The sequence below is a fragment of the Penaeus chinensis genome, chromosome 35 (assembly GCF_019202785.1).
Source record: "Penaeus chinensis breed Huanghai No. 1 chromosome 35, ASM1920278v2, whole genome shotgun sequence".
Taxonomy (NCBI): Eukaryota; Metazoa; Arthropoda; class Malacostraca; order Decapoda; family Penaeidae; genus Penaeus; species Penaeus chinensis.
This window is the reverse complement of record NC_061853.1, coordinates 11722793-11742792: the sequence shown is the minus strand read 5'-3', so window position 1 is coordinate 11742792 and position 20000 is coordinate 11722793. Positions and strand designations below refer to the sequence as shown.

Here is a 20000-nt window from a genome sequence, read left to right as displayed (position 1 = left end):
CCAGCACCCTATTTCGCGCTCTTCCCCGCCTCGTCTCTTCCCTACACACCACGCCCATCCTCAGGCGCCCACGCTCTCACCAGGCCCTCGCCAGGACCATCACCAGCTTCCACGGACTGCAGGGCCTTGCGCAGCCATGGCGGGTAAGACTGCATTGCCTTTGCCTTGTTAGCATTTGAGACAGTGCTAAAGAAAGCAAGCTACAAAGTCATGTTATGTATGTATATATATATATATATATATATATATATATATATATATATATGGATATATGTTTGTATGTATATATAAAGAAAAACAAAACAATTTAGGCACTAACGCATGCCTCTCGTCCTCAGGTACCAACGGAAGAGGCTCCTGAACTGGTGGAGAGCGGGGAACTGGCACTTCACTTGGAGGCCCTCCAGCGGTGGCATGACGAGGCCGAGCTCTTACGGGAATCAAGAGTCCTTCCTCCAGGCGTTGACGACCAGATCAACCTCGAGGCAGAGACTCGAGACCAAGTCAAGGACCTCATGGAGACTCTTATTGAGGAAGATGTCCTGGATCTCCGTCGGGGTTGGGTCCTCACCTCCAACTTTTAATGCTTTCAATATTTCCATTCCCGACGCCAATGTTCCATATCAGTGAACCTCCTTCGGCCTAGACTGTTCACTCCCAAGAAAGGTGAACACAGCATGGTGTTTAGGCCTCAGCGAGGGTTCTCCCGCGAGGCCTTCGGCCTTGAGCGACGACCAAAGCCTAAGCGCCTTCCTCCTCAACGACGAAGGCGCTGTGACACTGGACGAGCCTGTACCTTGAATACGTAGTTTTAGGATACAGTGACTGTGACTCTCTCCAGAGTTACTAATGAAATGTTTATTGTTTTTGACAAGGGACACTTCCCTCTATAATGTTCATGCTATAATGACTGCAACCTATGTTTAAAGATAATAGGGTTGTTAAATGATGATCTGTTTTTATACGTATATGACTGCGATTCCGTCGCTCTTGACAATTTAGTCAATAAAATACTTACATGTTTATCAAGTATTTCTGAAATATCCCTATATAAGTCCCTCTTTTGAACTCAAAAAATAAGTTTGTGAAGGACTCATGTCACATTCAAAAACTCACAGAGAATATCTTCACGAAAAGACGTTTTTGTTATTTCTTTGTTGTGTGAAAAAAGTTGAACGGCAAATCTGCTTTTCAATTACCACTTGCATTAAATGGGATTGCTAAATAAGCCATGATGGACTCTGAATCACCTCCTTTCATTTGGCTGCCTTTGGTTGGCAACTCGTCCGCACCAATGGCACCAATCCCAATGTTCCGTCTCCTGAATCTATCGGCTGGACACTGAGCTGCTTTCTCGAGGTCCTTCGGCACATCGTCTAGACACGCTGCGTTCGGTTATGGGGGAGGCCATGCCCTTCTCTCATTCATATTCATGACATGGGGAAAGAGGGAGAGGGAAGAGAGTGAAAGATTAATAGATTGAGAGAGAGAGAGAGAAAGAGAGAGAGAGAGAGAGAGAGAAAGAGAGAGAGAGAGAGAGAGAGACACACACACACACACACAGAGAGAGAGAGAGAGAGAGAGAGAGAGAAAGAGAGATTAAGAAAAAGAGAAAGAGGAGTTGAGAGAGCTTAAGAGAGAAAGGCTTCGACATCAGACTCCTTATCATCTGCTTCTCCGATAGTAGTCACTGACCAGCGTGGGCAAGTCCAAAACATGTTTATGATAAGACGTTGCCGATAATTTGTTTTCGTTCCGCAATTTGGACACACACTTTTAAGAAGGATGAACATTACAAAAAAAAGAACCATGGGAAGTGGAATAAACTTATGCATAGATACTCAATATTACTATCAAGTGACTACATTAACATACTATCTATCTGTATATCTACCTATGGTATAGAATATAGTCTCTACAAACGGATGAACACACACGATCTAGGGAAAATGTGTGGGGGGGGGGGGGTAGTTGGCACAGAAAGAAATCAATTTGATCAGTCCAGCCTTATAAAGACCACAATATGCAATATCTGTAGATGTAAATATCATGAAATTAAACAGACATCAGAAAAAACAAGGCGAAGCCATGGAATTTCAAATAAGTCTAGACTGAATCGGGTCACAGGTGGCGAGACAGGGTCACTTAATCCTGGGAAAACATTTCCTTCTAACAATAAAGCAAGGTGGTCCAAACCCCGCCATTGTAACATAGTTCTTTGTCTTCAGTTATTGTTGAAGGGATGGATGTGCTTGGTACATGGATACGTGTCTCAACATCAGGCTGTAACTCACCTAGAATTAAAACACAAAAGGATATTTATTAACTGCTCCTAATGCCATCCAGTTGCCCCGCTGCTGCCCCCTTCTGCCTCAGATCTCTCTACCGCCCCTGGGTATTTATCTCCCGGCCTATTTAGCTATCTTTTTATTACCCTGCGTATCAGACTTAAAGATTGTCTATCTATATAAATTCATTTCTCTATCCATTCATCTATATGGTCATCTGCATACAGACTTGTCTATCCACCATACTCCCACACACAGGCAATAGGGCATGTGTCTGTATGTATCCTTATATAGCATGTTAAAATTGCGTGTGTGTATGAGAGAATGTACAGTATGTGTCTGTACATGTTTTTTTCGTGCTAGCGCATATTCCTCTGAACCGAAAACCGTCGCTGTTAAGACTTTTAGCTCGAAAGACACGGCCTATATTGATCTTGTCAGGTGTGTCTCGCGTCCCCATTCCCCTGTCGGGCCCACACTTTCGCTAGAACCAAAGGAGTGAAATTCTACCCCCAACCTCTGTTAATCATTATTCGTTTCTAACGTATCGAGTTGCGGATTAAGGGATTGTCAGCACAGGAAAACGTGAAACGCACACGCTTATATTAATACAAACTTAAAACAGTGATAGTAGACACACAGAGAAACATGCGTGCCCACAAACACACACACCATTTCGTGGGCGATAACGCTGTCAGTATAAAAAGATGGCTTATCGTGCAGGTTCCCACTCAGATCACGGACTCCGAGCTCGACAGACAACCCATCCGAAAGGGTCTTAGCACACTACGTTCGCACAATGTGAGTATTACTTACTAGGCCGTTCTCTGGTTCCTTTAAAATCCTAAATTTGCTGACTATATTCGTGTGAAATCTAATTGTTTCTGTCAGTGACAGCGTATTATCTCAAGATATTATGCAATGATCTCACTACGTAATAACTACTTACGTACTTACGTAATACCTTTTATCATTTCATGGACAGAAAGCAAAGATGGCCAGCACTCTGTCTCGCGCTCTTCCCCGCCTTGTCTCATCCCTACACACCACGCCCATCCTCAGCCGCCCACGCTCTCACAAGGCCCTCGCCAGGACCATCACCAGCTTCCACGGACTGCAAGCCTCGCGCAGCCATGGCGGGTAAGACTGTGGTGTCTTTGTCTTGCTAGTAATTGAGACAGAGCTGAGGAGAACGACCTATAAAGGCATGTTATGTGTGTATATATATATCTATAAAGAGAAACAAAAAACAACAAACAACGTCAGGTCTCTCTCCCTCAGGTACCGACGGAAGAAGCTCCTGAGCTGGTGGAGAGCGGGGAACTGGCGCTACACTTGGAGGCCCTCCAGCTGTGGCACGACGAGGCTGAGCTCTTACGGGAATCGAGAGTCCTTCCTCCAGGCGTTGACGACCAGATCAACCTCCAGGCAGAGACTCGAGGCCAAGTCAAAGACCTTATGGAAACTCTGATTGAGGAGGAAATCCTGGACGTCCGTCGGGGTTGGGTCCTCGCCTCCAACTTTTAATGCTTTTCATATTGCCATTCCCGACGCCAATATTCCATGTCAGTGAACCTCCTTCGGCCTGGACTGTTCACTCCTTAGAAGGAAGGTGAACACAAGCGTGCTGTCCAGGCCGCACCAAGGGCTCTCCCGCGAAGCTTTCGGCCACGAGCGACGAGCAAATCCAAGCGCCTTCCACCTTGACGACGAAGGCGCTGTGACACTGGACGAGGGATTCACTCCCTTTCATGTATGTTTCGGCTGTACCTTGAATGCGTAGTTTAGGATACAGTGACTGTAACTCTTCTGAGTTACTGATGAAATGTTGATTGTTCTTGACATTTTATGTAAAGTTTGTGTTGTCATGACTGAAATCCACGTTAAAAGAAAAGAGGATTGTTAATTGAGGATCTGTTTTTATACTTATATGACTGCGATGTCCTGTCGCTATTGAAGAAATGATTTCTATTCGATGAATAAAATATTTCAAGTTCATCTAGTATTCCATAAATGGCCTTATACGAATTCCTATATACTTTACTATAATATAAAATGATTGAACGACGAATATCAAATAAGAGAAGAGAACATCCGCATACACACAAACATACACACACGCACGCACACAGAGAGAGATAGACTGACATATATCTACACACACACACACACACACACACACACACACACACACACACACACACACACACACACACACACACTCACACTCACACACATGCACACACACACACAGACACACACACACACACCTATATATATATATATATATATATATATATATATAGAGAGAGAGAGAGAGAGAGAGAGAGAGAGAGAGATTGGGAGAAAGATAGCGCGAGGGGGGAGGAAGGGACACACACACAAAATTGAGACTGAGAGAAGAGATTGAGAGAGAGAGAGAGAGAAAGAGGGAGAGAGAGAGAGAGAGAGAGAGAGAGATGAGAGGATAGAGAAGAGTGAGAGGAAAAGAAAAGGAGTTCTAAAGAGAGAGGCATGGCATTATCAGGGCCGCTATCGATAGTGCTCACAGTCCGAACCTCCAAGGGGGTGACATGTTCGTAGTAATGATAAAAAGTAATGAAAATCCAGCTTAATCTTCGTTAAGAAAAATTAGTTATTTATAGCCCATAGAACTGACACCTTGTCGGAATAGCTGATCGCGAACGCACAAATAAAATAAAATAATCTATAGTTATATCATATAATTGAAATATGTATAGAAATGCTATTCTTTGTATTCTATAGCCGTTTTCCGCCTCGTCAGCCGTGCTCCTCCCCAGCCTCTTCTTATGCCTAACTTACATATTTCCTATTTAGTGTTAAATACTTTATCTCGACTCTTTAACCTTCTATCCCCGTATTTTGCGTTTAATGATCAGAGTTTTATGTATATATTTACAGTTTATGAGTTGCTTAACCAGATTCTGATTGCAATGCAATAATTATACTTAGTTTTATAGGTTGCTCACTACCTTTTACAGATATTGTGATTATTGAATTATTGTTTGAATAACTTCGATTGATGATCACACACAGATATGATATGTCGTGATGTGACACAAATGATTCAAGTTTCGCTTCGTCAACAGAAAGATGGCCAGCACACTATTTCGCGCTCTTCCCCGCCTCGTCTCTTCCCTACACACCACGCCCATCCTCAGGCGCCCACGCTCTCACCAGGCCCTCGTCAGGACCATCACCAGCCTCCACGGACTGCAGGGCCTCGCGCAGCCATGGCGGGTAAGACTGCGTTGCCTTTGCCTTGTTAGCACTTGAGACAGTGCTAAAGAAAGCAAGCTACAAAGTCATGTTATGTATTTATATTTTTTGTTTGTTTTTTATTCTCTCTCTCTCTCTCTCTCTCTCTCTCTCTCTCTCTCTCTCTCTCTCTCTCTCTCTCTCTCTCTATATATATATATATATATATATATATATATATATATATATATATATATATATATATATATATATATATATATATATATATATAGAGAGAGAGAGAGAGAGAGAGAGAGAGAATAAACAACAAACAAAAAATAGGTGCCAACGGAAGAAGCTCCTGAACTGGTGGAGAGCAAAGAACTGGCGCTACACTTGGAAGCCCTCCAGCGGTGGCACAAAGAGGCCGAGTTCCTGCGGGAGGCGAGAGTCCTTCCTCTAAGCGTTGACGACCAGATCAATCTCAAGGCAGAGACTCGAGACCAAGTCAAGGACCTCATGGAGACTCTGATTGAGGGAAATATCTTGGACGTCCGTCGGGGTTGGGTCCTCGCCTCCAGCTTTTAATGCTTTCCATATTTCCATTCCCGACGCCAATGTTCCATATCAGTGAACCTCCTTCGGCCTTGAGCGACGACCAAAGCCTAAGCGCCTTCCTCGTCAACGACGAAGGCGCTGTGACACTGGACGAGCCTGTACCTTGAATACGTAGCTTTAGGATACAGTGACTGTAACTCTCTTCAGAATTACTAATTAAATGTTTATTGTTTTTGATAAGGGCCACTTCCCTCTATAATATTTATGTTGTAATGACTGCAACCTATGTTTAAAGATAACAGGGTTGTTATATGGTCTATTTTTATACTCATATGACTGCGATTTGATCGCTCTTGAAGAAATTATCTCGTTTAAGACATTAAAGACTTATTATTCAATTTGATTAATAAAATACTTATGTTTATCTAGTATTTCTGAAAAAAATCCTTAAACAAATCTTTCTTCTGGACTCCAAAATAGATTAATGAAGAACTAATATCGCATTCAAGATCTCACAAAGAATACCTTCACGAAAAGACTCAAAATTCAAATCTTACTTCACTGTTGTATGGAAAATAAGTTGTATGGCGAATCTGCTTTTCAATTACGACTGATTGGCATAGAGTTACAGATAAACTTTGTATTAGTTGTGAGTGCTAAATAAGCCCCCTTCATTTGGCTGCTTTTGACTGACACTAATGGTACAAATCCCAGTGTACCGTCTCTTAATCGATTTCATGTTGTTATGCTTCAAAATGAAAACAACAATATTCAACAAAAATATGTATTTTACAAAGGAAATCTGGTTTAGTAAACAAACTAATTTAGCAATTTTAGCTGCAATATGGAAGGGTAAATCAACATCTCTCCTAATGCCATCCTGTCGCCCCCCTACCACCCCCTTTTGCCTCCCCCCCCCCCCATCTTTCCTCCGCCCAGTTTGGGAACCGATGTTTTAAGGCATTCTAATATTATCCCCCATTGCAGGGTTGAAACTCTTTACACATGGAAATCTGTCTCTATATGATCTGTCTACCCACTTATCTATCTCTCAATCTATTAATTAATTTGTCTATCTGTATATCTCCCTGCCTATTTATCCATGTCTCTATATTCCCTGTGTATCAGACTTATAGTTTGTCTATCTATATAAATTAATTTATCTATTCAATTATCTATGATCTTCTGTATATATACCTGTCTATCCACCACACTCCCACACAGGCGATGGGTATTGCGTATGTATTCTTGTGCAGTATGTTAAAATTGCGTATGTGTATATGAGAGAATGTACTGTATGCGTATGTAAACTTTGTGCGTGGACCTTTATGCTTGTGCATATTCCTCTAAAACAAAAACCGTCGATATTAAGACTTTAGCTCGAAAGCCACGTTCTATATTTGTCTAATCAGGTGTGTCTCGCGTCCCCATTCCCTTCTCGGGCCCAGGGAGTGAAATTCTACCCCCAACCTCTGTTAATCATTATGAAAATTCGTCTCTAACTTTCCGAGCTATTATAATTACGATGACAATTGTAGATTAAGGGATTGTAGGAATACATAAAATGCACACATTTAAGACAATGATAGTACACACATAGAGAAACACGCACGCCCACAAACACACACACACACCATTTCGTGGGCGATAACGTTGTCAGTATAAAAAGATGGCTTATCGTGCAGGTTCTCATTCAGATCACGGACTCCGAGCTCTACAGACAACCAATCCAAAAGGGTCTTATCAACTACGTTCTTGGAATGTGAGTATCACTTACTCGGCTGTTCTCTGGTTCCTATAAAATCCTTAATTTGTAGACTATATTCCTGGGAAATCTAATTGTTTCTGTCAGTGACAGCGTATTATCTCAAGAGTTTGTACAATGATCTTGTAGGTACTTACGTAATACTTTTTATCATTCCATGGACAGAAAGCAAAGATGGCCAGCACTCTGTCTCGCGCTCTTCCCCGCCTCGTCTTATCCCTACACACCACGCCCATCCTCAGCCGCCCACGCTTTCACAAGGCCCTCGCCAGGACCATCACCAGCTTCCACGGACTGCAGGGCCTCGCGCAGCCATGGCGGGTAAGACTGTGCTGACTTTGCCTTGCTAGCCCTTGGGACAGATTTGGGGAAAACAACTTATAGAGGCATGTTATGTATGCATATATATAAATCTATAAAGCGAGAAAAAAAAAATATTAGGCACTAACGCATGCCTCTCTCCCTCAGGTACCAACGGAAGAGGCTCCTGAACTGGTGGAGAGCGAGGAACTGGCGCTACACTTGGAGGCCCTCCAGCGGTGGCGCAAAGAGGCCGAGCTCTTGCGGGAGGCGAGAGTCCTTCCTCCAGGCGTTGACGACCAGATCAACCTCGAGGTAGAGACTCGAGACCAAGTCAAGGACCTCATGGAGACTCTGATTGAGGAAGATATCTTGGACGTCCGTCGGGGTTGGGTCCTCGCCTCCAACTTTTAATGCTTTCCATATTTCCATTCCCTTCGCCAATGTTCCATATCAGTGAACCTCCTTCGGCCTAGACTGTTCACTACCAAGAAAGGTGAACACAGCGTGCTGTTTAGGCCTCAGCGAGGGTTCTCCCGCGAGGCCTTCGGCCTTGAGCGACGACCAAAGCCTAAGCGCCTTCCTCCTCAACGACGAAGGCGCTGTGACACTGGACGAGCCTGTACCTTGAATACGTAGTTTTAGGATACAGTGACTCTCTTCAGAGTTATTAATGAAATGTTTATTGTTTTTGACAAGGGACACTTCCCTCTATAATGTTCATGCTATAATGACTGCAACCTATGTTTAAAGATAGCAGGGTTGTTAAATGATGATCTGTTTTTATACGTATATGACTGCGATTCCGTCGCTCTTGACAATTTGATCAATAAAATACTTACATGTTTATCAAGTATTTCTGAAAAGTCCTTATATAAATCCCTCTTTTGGACTCAAAAAATAAGTTAGTGAAGGACTAATGTCACATTCAAAAACTCACAGAGAATATCTTCACGAAAAGACGTTTTTGTTATTTCTTTGTTGTGTGAAAAAAGTTGAACGGCAAATCTGCTTTTCAATTACCACTTGCATTAAATGGGATTGCTAAATAAGCCATGATGGACTCTGAATCACCTCCTTTCATTTGGCTGCCTTTGGTTGGCAACTCGTCCGCACCAATGGCACCAATCCCAATGTTACGTCTCCTGAATCTATCGGCTGGACACTGAGCTGCTTTCTCGAGGTCCTTCGGCACATCGTCTAGACACGCTGCGTTCGGTTATGGGGGAGGCCATGCCCTTCTCTCATTCATATTCATGACATGGGGAAAGAGGGAGAGGGAAGAGAGTGAAAGATTAATAGATTGAGAGAGAGAGAGAAACAGAGAGAGAGAGAGAGAGAGAGAGAGAGAGAGAGAGATTGAGAAAAAGAGAAAGAGGAGTTGAGAGAGCTTAAGAGAGAGAGAGAGAGACAGAAACCCTTAACCTAATCCCTGTGGAAGGCTTCGACATCAGACTCCTTATCATCTGCCTCTTCGATAGTAGTCACTGACCAGCGTGGGCAAGTCCGAAACACGTTTATGATAAGACGTTGCCGATAATTTGCTTTCGTTTCGCAATTTGGACACACACTTTTAAGAAGGATGAACATTACAGAAAAGAGAACCATGGGAAATGGAATAAGCATATGCATAGATACTCAATCTTAGTATCAAGTGACTGCCTTAACATACCATCTGTCTATCTATCTACCTATCTATCTATCTATCTATCTATATCAATATATATAGTACTCACAGTCTGACATGTATGGAGCAAAGATAAACAGTGATAAAACTTGAGATTACTTTCTGAATCAGGAAAAAGGTATTATTACTCTTGAGATTGACACTATGTTATAGAATATAATCTCTACAAACGGATGAACACACACGATCTAGGGAAGAGGGGGAGAAGTTTAGTTGGAACAGAAAAAAAAAAATCAATTTGATCAGTCAGCCTTACATAGCCCACAAAACGCAATATCTGTATGAGTAAATATCATGAAATGAAACAGACATCAGAAAAAACAAGGCAAAGCCATGGAATTTCAAGTAAATCTAGACTGAATCGGGTCCAAGATGGCGAGACAGGGTCACTTAATCCTGGGAGAACGTTTCCTTCTAACAATAAAGCAAGGTGGTCCAAACCCCGCGATTGTAACATAGTTCTTTGTCTTCAGTTATTGTTGAAGGGACGGATGTGCTTGGTACATGGATACGTGTCTCAACATCAGGCTATAATTCACAAAGAAGTAAAACACAAAAGGTTATTTATTAACTGCTCCTAATGCCATCCAGTTGCCCCGCTGCTGCCCCCTTCTGCCTCAGATCTCTCCACCGCCCCTGGGTGTTTATCTCCCGGCCTATTTAGCTGTCTTTTTATTACCCTGCGTATCAGACTTATAGATTGTCTATCTATATAAATCCATTTCTCTATCCATTCATCTATATGGTCATCTGCATACAGACTTGTCTATCCACCACACTCCCACACACAGGCAATAGGGCATGTGTCTGTATGTATCCTTATATAGCATGTTAAAATTGCGTGTGTGTATGAGAGAATGTACAGTATGTGTCTGTACATGTTTTTTTCGTGCTAGCGCATATTCCTCTGAACCGAAAACCGACGATGTTAAGACTTTTAGCTCGAAAGACACGGTCTATATTGATCTTGTCAGGTGTGTCTCGCGTCCCCATTCCCCTGTCGGGCCCACACTTTCGCTAGAACCAAAGGAGTGAAATTCTACCTCCAACCTCTGTTAATCATTATTTGTTTCTAACGTATCGAGTTATTGTACCTTTATAATTACGATAACAGTTGCGGACTAAGGGATTGTCAGCACAGGAAAACATGAAACGCACACACTTATATTAATACAAACTTAAAACAGTGATAGTAGACACACAGAGAAACATGCGTGCCCACAAACACACGCACACCATTTCGTGGCGATAACGCTGTCAGTATAAAAAGATGGCTTATCGTGCAGGTTCTCACTCAGATCACGGACTCCGAGCTCGACAGACAACCCATCAGAAAGGGTCTTAGCACACTACGTTCGCACAATGTGAGTATTACTTACTAGGCTGTTCTCTGGTTCCTAAAAATCCTAAATTTGCTGACTATATTCGTGTGTAATCTAATTGTTTCTGTCAGTGACAGCGTATTATCTTAAGATATTGTGCCATGATCTCACTACGTAATACCTACTTACGTACTTACGTAATACCTTTTATCATTTCATGGACAGAAAGCAAAGATGGCCAGCACTCTGTCTCGCGGTCTTCCCCGTCTCGTCTCATCCCTACATACCACGCCCATCCTCAGCCGCCCACGCTCTCACAAGGCCCTCGCCAGGACCATCACCAGCTTCCACGGACTGCAGGGCCTCGCGCAGCCATGGCGGGTAAGACTGTGGTGTCTTTGTCTTGCTAGCAATTGAGACAGAGCTGAGGAGAACGACCTATAAAGGCATGTTATGTGTGTATATATACCTATAAAGAGAAACAAAAAACAAGCAAACAACTTCAGGTCTCTCTCCCTCAGGTACCGACGGAAGAAGCTCCTGAGCTGGTGGAGAGCGGGGAACTGGCGCTACACTTGGAGGCCCTCCAGCTGTGGCACGACGAGGCTGAGCTCTTACGGGAATCGAGAGTCCTTCCTCCAGGCGTTGACGACCAGATCAACCTCCAGGCAGAGACTCGAGGCCAAGTCAAAGACCTTATGGAGACTCTGATTGAGGAAGATATCTTGGACGTCCGTCGGGGTTGGGTCCTCGCCTCCAACTTTTAATGCTTTCCATATTTCCATTTCCGACACCAATGTTCCATATCAGTGAACCTCCTTCGGCCTGGACTGTTCACTCCCAAGAAAGATGAACACAGCGTGCTGTTTAGGCCACAGCGAGGGTTCTCCCGCGAGGCCTTCGGCCTTGAGCGACGACCAAAGCCTAAGCGCCTTCCTCCTCAACGACGAAGGCGCTGTGACACTGGACGAGCCTGTACCTTGAATATGTAGTTTTAGGATACAGTGACTGTGACTCTCTTCAGAGTTACTAATGAAATGTTTATTGTTTTTGACAAGAGGCACTTCCCTCTATAATGTTCATGCTATAATGACTGCAACCTATGTTTAAAGATAACAGGGTTGTTAAATGATGATCTGTTTGTATACGTATATGACTGCGATTCCGTCGCTCTTGACAATTTAATCAATAAAATACTTACATGTTTATCAAGTATTTCTAAAATATCCCTATATAAGTCCCTCTTTTGGACTCAAAAAATAAGTTAGTGAAGGACTAATGTCACATTCAAAAACTCACAGAGAATATCTTCACGAAAAGACGTTTTTGTTATTTCATTATTGTGTGAAAAAAGTTGAACGGCAAATCTGCTTTTCAATTACCACTTGCATTAAATGGGATTGCTAAATAAGTCATGATGGACTCTGAATCACCTCCTTTCATTTGGCTGCCTTTGGTTGGCAACTCGTCCGCACCAATGGCACCAATCCCAGTGTTCCGTCTCCTGAATCTATCGGCTGGACACTGAGCTGCTTTCTCGAGGTCCTTCGGCACATCGTCTAGACACGCTGCGTTCGGTTACGGGGGAGGCCATGCCCTTTTCTCATTCATATTCATGACATGGGGAAAGAGGGAGAGGGAAGAGAGTGAAAGATTAATAGATTGAGAGAGAGAGAGACAGAGAGAGAGAGAGAGAGAGAGAGAGAGAGAGAGAGAGAGAGAGAGAGAGAGAGAGAGAGAGAGAGAGAGAGAGAGAGAGATTGAGAAAAAGAGAAAGAGGAGTTGAGAGAGCTTAAGAGAGAGAGAGAGAGACAGAAACCCTTAACCAAATCCCTGTGGAAGGCTTCGACATCAGACTCCTTATCATCTGCCTCTTCGATAGTAGTCACTGACCAGCGTGGGCAAGTCCAAAACATGTTTATGATAAGACGTTGCCAATAACTTGTTTTCGTTCCGCAATTTGGACACACTTTTAAGAAGGATGAACATTACAGAAAAGAGAACCATGGGAAGTGGAATAAACATATGCATAGATACTCAATCTTAGTATCAAGTGACTGCCTTAACATACCATCTGTCTATCTATATATCTATCCATCTATCTATCTATCTATTTATATCAATATATATAGTACTCACAGTCTGACATGTATGGAGAAAAGATAAACAATGATAAAACTTGAGTAGTCTCTACAAACGGATGAACACACACGATCTAGGGATAAGGGGGGGGGGGGGAAGTTTAGTTGGCACAGAAAAAAATCAATTTGATCAGTCCAGCCTTATATAGACCACAATATGCAATATGTGTAGAGGTAAATATCATGAAATTAAACAGACATCAGAAAAAACAAGGCGAAGCCATGGAATTTCAAATAAGTCTAGACTGAATCGGGTCACAGGTGGCGAGACAGGGTCACTTAATCCTGGGAGAACTTTTCCTTCTGACAATAAAGCAAGGTGGTCCAAACCCCGCCATAATAACATAGTTATTTGGCTTCAGTTATTGTTAAGAGGACGGATGTGCTTGGTTTATGGATATCAGTTTCTCAACATCAGGCTGCAACTCACAAAGACGTAAAACTCAAAAAGTTATTTGTTAACTGCTCCTAATGTCATCCTGATGCCTCCTTTTTGCCTCAGATCTCTCCATCGCCCCTGGGTGTTTATCTCCTTGGCCTATTTAGCTATTTCTTTTGATTACCCTGCGTATCAGACTTAAAGATTGTCTATCTATATAAATTCATTTCTCTATCCATTCATCTATATGGTCATCTGCATACAGACTTGTCTATCCACCACACTCCCACACACAGGCAATAGGGCATGTGTCTGTATGTATCCTTATATAGCATGTTAAAATTGCGTGTGTGTATGAGAGAATGTACAGTATGTTTCTGTACACTTTTTGTGGATCTTCGTGCTTGCGCATATTCCTCTGAACCGAAAACCGTCGATGTTAATTTTTTTTATCTCGAAAGACACGGTCTATATTGATCTTGTCAGGTGTGTCTCGCGTCCCCATTCCCCTATCGGGCCCACACTTTCGCTAGAACCAAAGGAGTGAAATTCTACCTCCGACCTCTGTTAATCATTATTCGTTTCTAACGAATCGAGTTATTGTACCTCTATAATTACGATAACAGTTGCGGATTAAGGGATTGTCAGCACAGGAAAACATGAAACGCACACACTTATATTAATACAAACTTAAAACAGTGATAGTAGACACACAGAGAAACATGCGTGCCCACAAACACACGCACACCATTTCGTGGCGATAACGCTGTCAGTATAAAAAGATGGCTTATCGTGCAGGTTCTCACTCAGATCACGGACTCCGAGCTCGACAGACAACCCATCAGAAAGGGTCTTAGCACACTACGTTCGCACAATGTGAGTATTACTTACTAGGCTGTTCTCTGGTTCCTAAAAATCCTAAATTTGCTGACTATATTCGTGTGAAATCTAATTGTTTGTGTCAGTGACAGCGTATTATATTAAGAGATTGTGCCATGATCTCACTACGTAATACCTACTTACGTACTTACGTAATACCTTTTATCATTCCATGGACAGAAAGCAAAGATGGCCAGCACTATGTCTCGCGCTCTTCCCCGCCTCGTCTCATCCCTACACACCACGCCCATCCTCAGCCGCCCACGCTCTCACAAGGCCCTCGCCAGGAACTTCACCAGCTTCCACGGACTGCAGGGCCTCGCGCAGCCATGGCGGGTAAGACTGTGCTGCCTTTGCCTTGCTAGCACTTGAGACAGATTTGGGGAAAACAACATATAGAGGCATGTTATGTATGCATATATATATAAATCTATAGAGAGCGAGAGAAAAAGTGTTAGGCACTAACGCATGCCTCTCTCCCTCAGGTACCTACGGAAGAAGCACCTGAACTGGTGGAGAGCGAGGAACTGGCGCTACACATGGAGGCCCTCCAGCGGTGGCACAAAGAGGCTGAGGTCTTGCGGGAGGCGAGAGTCCTTCCTCTAAGCGTTGACGACCAGATCAACCTCGAGGCAGAGACTCGAGACCAAGTCAAGGACCTCATGGAGACTCTGATTGAGGAAGATATATTGGACGTCCGTCGGGGTTGGGTCCTCGCCTCCAACTTTTAATGCTTTCCATATTTCCATTTCCGACACCAATGTTCCATATCAGTGAACCTCCTTCGGCCTGGACTGTTCACTCCCAAGAAAGGTGAACACAGCGTGCTGTTTAGGCCACAGCTAGGGTTCTCCCGCGAGGCCTTCGGCCTTGAGCGACGACCAAAGCCTAAGCGCCTTCCTCCTCAACGACGAAGGCGCTGTGACACTGGACGAGCCTGTACCTTGAATATGTAGTTTTAGGATACAGTGACTGTGACTCTCTTCAGAGTTATTAATGAAATGTTTATTGTTTTTGACAAGAGGCACTTCCCTCTATAATGTTCATGCTATAATGACTGCAACCTATGTTTAAAGATAACAGGGTTGTTAAATGATGATCTGTTTGTATACGTATATGACTGCGATTCCGTCGCTCTTGACAATTTAATCAATAAAATACTTACATGTTTATCAAGTATTTCTAAAATATCCCTATATAAGTCCCTCTTTTGGACTCAAAAAATAAGTTAGTGAAGGACTAATGTCACATTCAAAAACTCACAGAGAATATCTTCACGAAAAGACGTTTTTGTTATTTCATTATTGTGTGAAAAAAGTTGAACGGCAAATCTGCTTTTCAATTACCACTTGCATTAAATGGGATTGCTAAATAAGTCATGATGGACTCTGAATCACCTCCTTTCATTTGGCTGCCTTTGGTTGGCAACTCGTCCGCACCAATGGCACCAATCCCAGTGTTCCGTCTCCTGAATCTATCGGCTGGACACTGAGCTGCTTTCTCGAGGTCCTTCGGCACATCGTCTAGACACGCTGCGTTCGGTTACGGGGGAGGCCATGCCCTTTTCTCATTCATATTCATGACATGGGGAAAGAGGGAGAGGGAAGAGAGTGAAAGATTAATAGATTGAGAGAGAGAGAGACAGAGAGAGAGAGAGAGAGAGAGAGAGAGAGAGAGAGAGAGAGAGAGAGAGAGAGAGAGAGAGAGAGAGAGAGAGAGAGAGATTGAGAAAAAGAGAAAGAGGAGTTGAGAGAGCTTAAGAGAGAGAGAGAGAGACAGAAACCCTTAACCAAATCCCTGTGGAAGGCTTCGACATCAGATTCCTTATCATCTGCCTCTTCGATAGTAGTCACTGACCAGCGTGGGCAAGTCCAAAACATGTTTATGATAAGACGTTGCCAATAACTTGTTTTCGTTCCGCAATTTGGACACACTTTTAAGAAGGATGAACATTACAGAAAAGATAACCATGGGAAGTGGAATAAACATATGCATAGATACTCAATCTTAGTATCAAGTGACTGCCTTAACATACCATCTGTCTATCTATCTATCTATCCATCTATCTATCTATCTATTTATATCAATATATATAGTACTCACAGTCTGACATGTATGGAGAAAAGATAAACAATGATAAAACTTGAGAATATAGTCTCTACAAACGGATGAACACACACGATCTAGGGATAAGGGGGGGGGGGGGGAGTTTAGTTGGCACAGAAAAAAATCAATTTGATCAGTCCAGCCTTATATAGACCACAATATGCAATATGTGTAGAGGTAAATATCATGAAATTAAACAGACATCAGAAAAAACAAGGCGAAGCCATGGAATTTCAAATAAGTCTAGACTGAATCGGGTCACAGGTGGCGAGACAGGGTCACTTAATCCTGGGAGAACTTTTCCTTCTGACAATAAAGCAAGGTGGTCCAAACCCCGCCATAATAACATAGTTCTTTGGCTTCAGTTATTGTTAAGAGGACGGATGTGCTTGGTTTATGGATATCAGTTTCTCAACATCAGGCTGCAACTCACAAAGACGTAAAACTCAAAAAGTTATTTGTTAACTGCTCCTAATGTCATCCTGATGCCTCCTTTTTGCCTCAGATCTCTCCATCGCCCCTGGGTGTTTATCTCTTGGCCTATTTAGCTATTTCTTTTGATTACCCTGCGTATCAGACTTAAAGATTGTCTATCTATATAAATTCATTTCTCTATCCATTCATCTATATGGTCATCTGCATACAGACTTGTCTATCCACCACACTCCCACACACAGGCAATAGGGCATGTGTCTGTATGTATCCTTATATAGCATGTTAAAATTGCGTGTGTGTATGAGAGAATGTACAGTATGTTTCTGTACACTTTTTGTGGATCTTCGTGCTTGCGCATATTCCTCTGAACCGAAAACCGTCGATGTTAATTTTTTTTTATCTCGAAAGACACGGTCTATATTGATCTTGTCAGGTGTGTCTCGCGTCCCCATTCCCCTATCGGGCCCACACTTTCGCTAGAACCAAAGGAGTGAAATTCTACCTCCGACCTCTGTTAATCATTATTCGTTTCTAACGAATCGAGTTATTGTACCTCTATAATTACGATAACAGTTGCGGATTAAGGGATTGTCAGCACAGGAAAACATGAAACGCACACGCTTATATTAATACAAACTTAAAATAGTGATAGTAGACACACAGAGAAACATGCGTGCCCACAAACACACGCACACCATTTCGTGGGCGATAACGCTGTCAGTATAAAAAGATGGCTTATCGTGCAGGTTCTCACTCAGATCACGGACTCCGAGCTCGACAGACAACCCACTACTTTCGACAGACAACACACTACTTTCGCACAATGTGAGTATTACTTACTAGGCTGCTCTCTGGTTCCTAAAAATCCTAAATTTGCTGACTATATTCGTGTGAAATCTAATTGTTTCTGTCAGTGACAAGTGTTTGTGCAATGATCTCACTACGTAATACCTACTTACGTACTTACATAATACCTTTTATCATTTCATGGACAGAAAGCAAAGATGGCCAGCACTCTGTCTCGCGGTCTTCCCCGCCTCGTCTCATCCCTACACACCACGCCCATCCTCAGCCGCCCACGCTCTCACAAGGCCCTCGCCAGGACCATCACCAGCTTCCACGGACTGCAGGGCCTCGCGCAGCCATGGCGGGTAAGACTGTGGTGTCTTTGTCTTGCTAGCAATTGAGACAGAGCTGAGGAGAACGACCTATAAAGGCATGTTATGTGTGTATATATATCTATAAAGAGAAAAAAAAAAAAAAAAAAAACAACGTCAGGTCTCTCTCCCTCAGGTACCGACGGAAGAAGCTCCTGAGCTGGTGGAGAGCGGGGAACTGGCGCTACACTTGGAGGCCCTCCAGCTGTGGCACGACGAGGCTGAGCTCTTACGGGAATCGAGAGTCCTTCCTCCAGGCGTTGACGACCAGATCAACCTCGAGGCAGAGACTCGAGGCCAAGTCAAAGACCTTATGGAAACTCTGATTGAGGAGGAAATCCTGGACGTCCGTCGGGGTTGGGTCCTCGCCTCCAACTTTTAATGCTTTTCGTATTGCCATTCCCGACGCCAATATTCCATGTCAGTGAACCTCCTTCGGCCTGGACTGTTCACTCCTAAGAAGGAAGGTGAACACAAACGTGCTGTCCAGGCCGCACCAAGGGCTCTCCCGCGAAGCTTTCGGCCACGAGCGACGAGCAAATACAAGCGCCTTCCGCCTCGACGACGAAGGCGCTGTGACACTGGACGAGGGATTCACTCCCTTTCATGTATGTCTCGGCTGTACCTTGAATGCGTAGTTTAGGATACAGTGACTGTAACTCTTCTGAGTTACTGATGAAATGTTGATTGTTCTTGACATTTTATGTAAAGTTTGTGTTGTCATGACTGAAATCCACGTTAAAAGAAAAGAGGATTGTTAATAGAGGATCTGTTTTTATACTTATATGACTGCGATGTTCTGTCGCTATTGAAGAAATGATTTCTATTTGATAAATAAAATATTTCAAGTTCATCTAGTATTCCATAAATGGCCTTATACGAATTCCTATATACTTTACTGTAATATAAAATGATTGAACGACGAATATCAAATAAGAGAAGAGAACATACGCACGCACACACAAACATACACACACGCACGCACACAGAGAAAGATAGACTGACATATATCTCCATACATACACACACACACACACACACACACATACACACACACACACAGACACACACACACACACACACACACACACACACACACACACACACACACACATATATATATGTATATATATATATATATATATATATATATATATATAGAGAGAGAGAGAGAGAGAGAGAGAAAGATAGAGAGATAGGGAGAAAGATAACGCGAGGGGGGAGGAAGGGACACACAAAATTGAGACTGAGAGAAGAGAGAGAGAGAGAGAGAGAGAGAGAGAGAGAGAGAGAGAGAGAGAGAGAGAGAGAGAGAGAGAGAGAGAGAGAGAGAGAGATGAGAGGATAGAGAAGAGTGACAGGAAAATAAAATGAGATCTAAAGAGAGAGGCATGGCATTATCAGGGCCGCTATCGATAGTGCTCACAGTCCGAACCTCAAAGGGGGTGACATGTTCGTAGTAATGATAAAAAGTAATGAAAATCCAGCTTAATCTTCAATAAGGAAAATTCGTTAATTATATCCCATAGAACTGACACCTTGTCGGAATAGCTGATCTAGAGAAGGACGAGGAGGATGAGGCGTGCAGTACATACGGGCAAGGCGGACGCACATATAAAATAAAATAATCTATAGTTATATCATATTACTGAAATATGTATAGTAATGGTATTCTTTGTATTCTATAGCCGTTTTCCGCCTCGTCAGCCGTGCTCCTCCCCAGCCTCTTCTTATGCCTAACTTACATATTTCCTATTTAGTGTT

General features: G+C 43.0%; 6 protein-coding genes across 8 annotated transcripts in view; all 6 read left to right on the top strand.

Moving 5' to 3' along the window:
• Positions 1-1023, top strand: part of LOC125044397 — a 1247-nt gene extending 224 nt beyond the window's left edge. Inside the window, exons 2-3 of the mRNA XM_047641043.1 lie at positions 1-143; positions 339-1023. The exon at positions 1-143 is cut by the window's left edge and continues 8 nt beyond it. Coding sequence (XP_047496999.1) covers positions 1-143; positions 339-584 — 389 coding nt within the window. The 3' untranslated portion in view covers positions 585-1023. The remainder of the gene's footprint in view (positions 144-338) is intronic.
• A 4315-nt stretch (positions 1024-5338) lies between these two features.
• LOC125043988 lies at positions 5339-6211 on the top strand. The gene is made up of 2 exons (XM_047640397.1): positions 5339-5549; positions 5850-6211. Exons 1-2 carry the CDS (start codon positions 5403-5405, stop codon positions 6093-6095), a joined length of 393 nt encoding a protein of 130 aa, XP_047496353.1. The 5' UTR covers positions 5339-5402; the 3' UTR covers positions 6096-6211.
• A 1523-nt stretch (positions 6212-7734) lies between these two features.
• LOC125044064 lies at positions 7735-8834 on the top strand. Its single transcript, XM_047640510.1, has 3 exons — positions 7735-7827; positions 7996-8151; positions 8299-8834. Exons 1-3 carry the CDS (start codon positions 7735-7737, stop codon positions 8542-8544), a joined length of 495 nt encoding a protein of 164 aa, XP_047496466.1. The 3' UTR covers positions 8545-8834.
• A 1474-nt stretch (positions 8835-10308) lies between these two features.
• LOC125044063 lies at positions 10309-12345 on the top strand. Its single transcript, XM_047640508.1, has 5 exons — positions 10309-10376; positions 10714-10786; positions 11104-11181; positions 11365-11520; positions 11661-12345. Exons 1-5 carry the CDS (start codon positions 10309-10311, stop codon positions 11904-11906), a joined length of 621 nt encoding a protein of 206 aa, XP_047496464.1. The 3' UTR covers positions 11907-12345.
• A 1099-nt stretch (positions 12346-13444) lies between these two features.
• LOC125044062 lies at positions 13445-15708 on the top strand. The gene is made up of 5 exons (XM_047640507.1): positions 13445-13454; positions 13643-13716; positions 14458-14535; positions 14719-14874; positions 15024-15708. The coding sequence occupies exons 1-5, from the start codon at positions 13445-13447 to the stop codon at positions 15267-15269; spliced, it is 564 nt and encodes a 187-aa protein (XP_047496463.1). The 3' UTR covers positions 15270-15708.
• Positions 15709-17847: 2139 nt separating this feature from the next.
• The window catches only part of LOC125043985, a 13887-nt gene continuing 11734 nt past the window's right edge, over positions 17848-20000 (top strand). Inside the window, exons 1-3 of one of the 3 annotated variants that reach the window (XM_047640392.1) lie at positions 17848-17904; positions 18075-18230; positions 18373-19089. In XM_047640392.1, coding sequence (XP_047496348.1) covers positions 18084-18230; positions 18373-18618 — 393 coding nt within the window. In that variant the 5' untranslated portion in view covers positions 17848-17904; positions 18075-18083 and the 3' untranslated portion in view covers positions 18619-19089. Of the gene's footprint in view, positions 17905-18074; positions 18231-18357; positions 19090-20000 lie in introns of those variants that run through there. The other 2 variants (XM_047640391.1, XM_047640394.1) reach the window with 2 other exon arrangements.

Coding starts and splice junctions, on each gene's coding strand:
- LOC125043988 (XM_047640397.1), top strand. CDS start 5,403: ATGGCCAGCACACTATTTCGCGCTCTTCCCCGCCTCGTCTCTTCCCTA. Junction 5,550..5,849: donor GCCTCGCGCAGCCATGGCGG/GTAAGACTGCGT, acceptor AACAAAAAATAG/GTGCCAACGGAAGAAGCTCC.
- LOC125044064 (XM_047640510.1), top strand. CDS start 7,735: ATGGCTTATCGTGCAGGTTCTCATTCAGATCACGGACTCCGAGCTCTA. Junction 7,828..7,995: donor ATCAACTACGTTCTTGGAAT/GTGAGTATCACT, acceptor TTCCATGGACAG/AAAGCAAAGATGGCCAGCAC. Junction 8,152..8,298: donor GCCTCGCGCAGCCATGGCGG/GTAAGACTGTGC, acceptor TCTCTCCCTCAG/GTACCAACGGAAGAGGCTCC.
- LOC125044063 (XM_047640508.1), top strand. CDS start 10,309: ATGTGCTTGGTACATGGATACGTGTCTCAACATCAGGCTATAATTCAC. Junction 10,787..11,103: donor ACACGGTCTATATTGATCTT/GTCAGGTGTGTC, acceptor CTTATCGTGCAG/GTTCTCACTCAGATCACGGA. Junction 11,521..11,660: donor GCCTCGCGCAGCCATGGCGG/GTAAGACTGTGG, acceptor TCTCTCCCTCAG/GTACCGACGGAAGAAGCTCC.
- LOC125044062 (XM_047640507.1), top strand. Junction 13,717..14,457: donor AGGCTGCAACTCACAAAGAC/GTAAAACTCAAA, acceptor CTTATCGTGCAG/GTTCTCACTCAGATCACGGA. Junction 14,875..15,023: donor GCCTCGCGCAGCCATGGCGG/GTAAGACTGTGC, acceptor TCTCTCCCTCAG/GTACCTACGGAAGAAGCACC.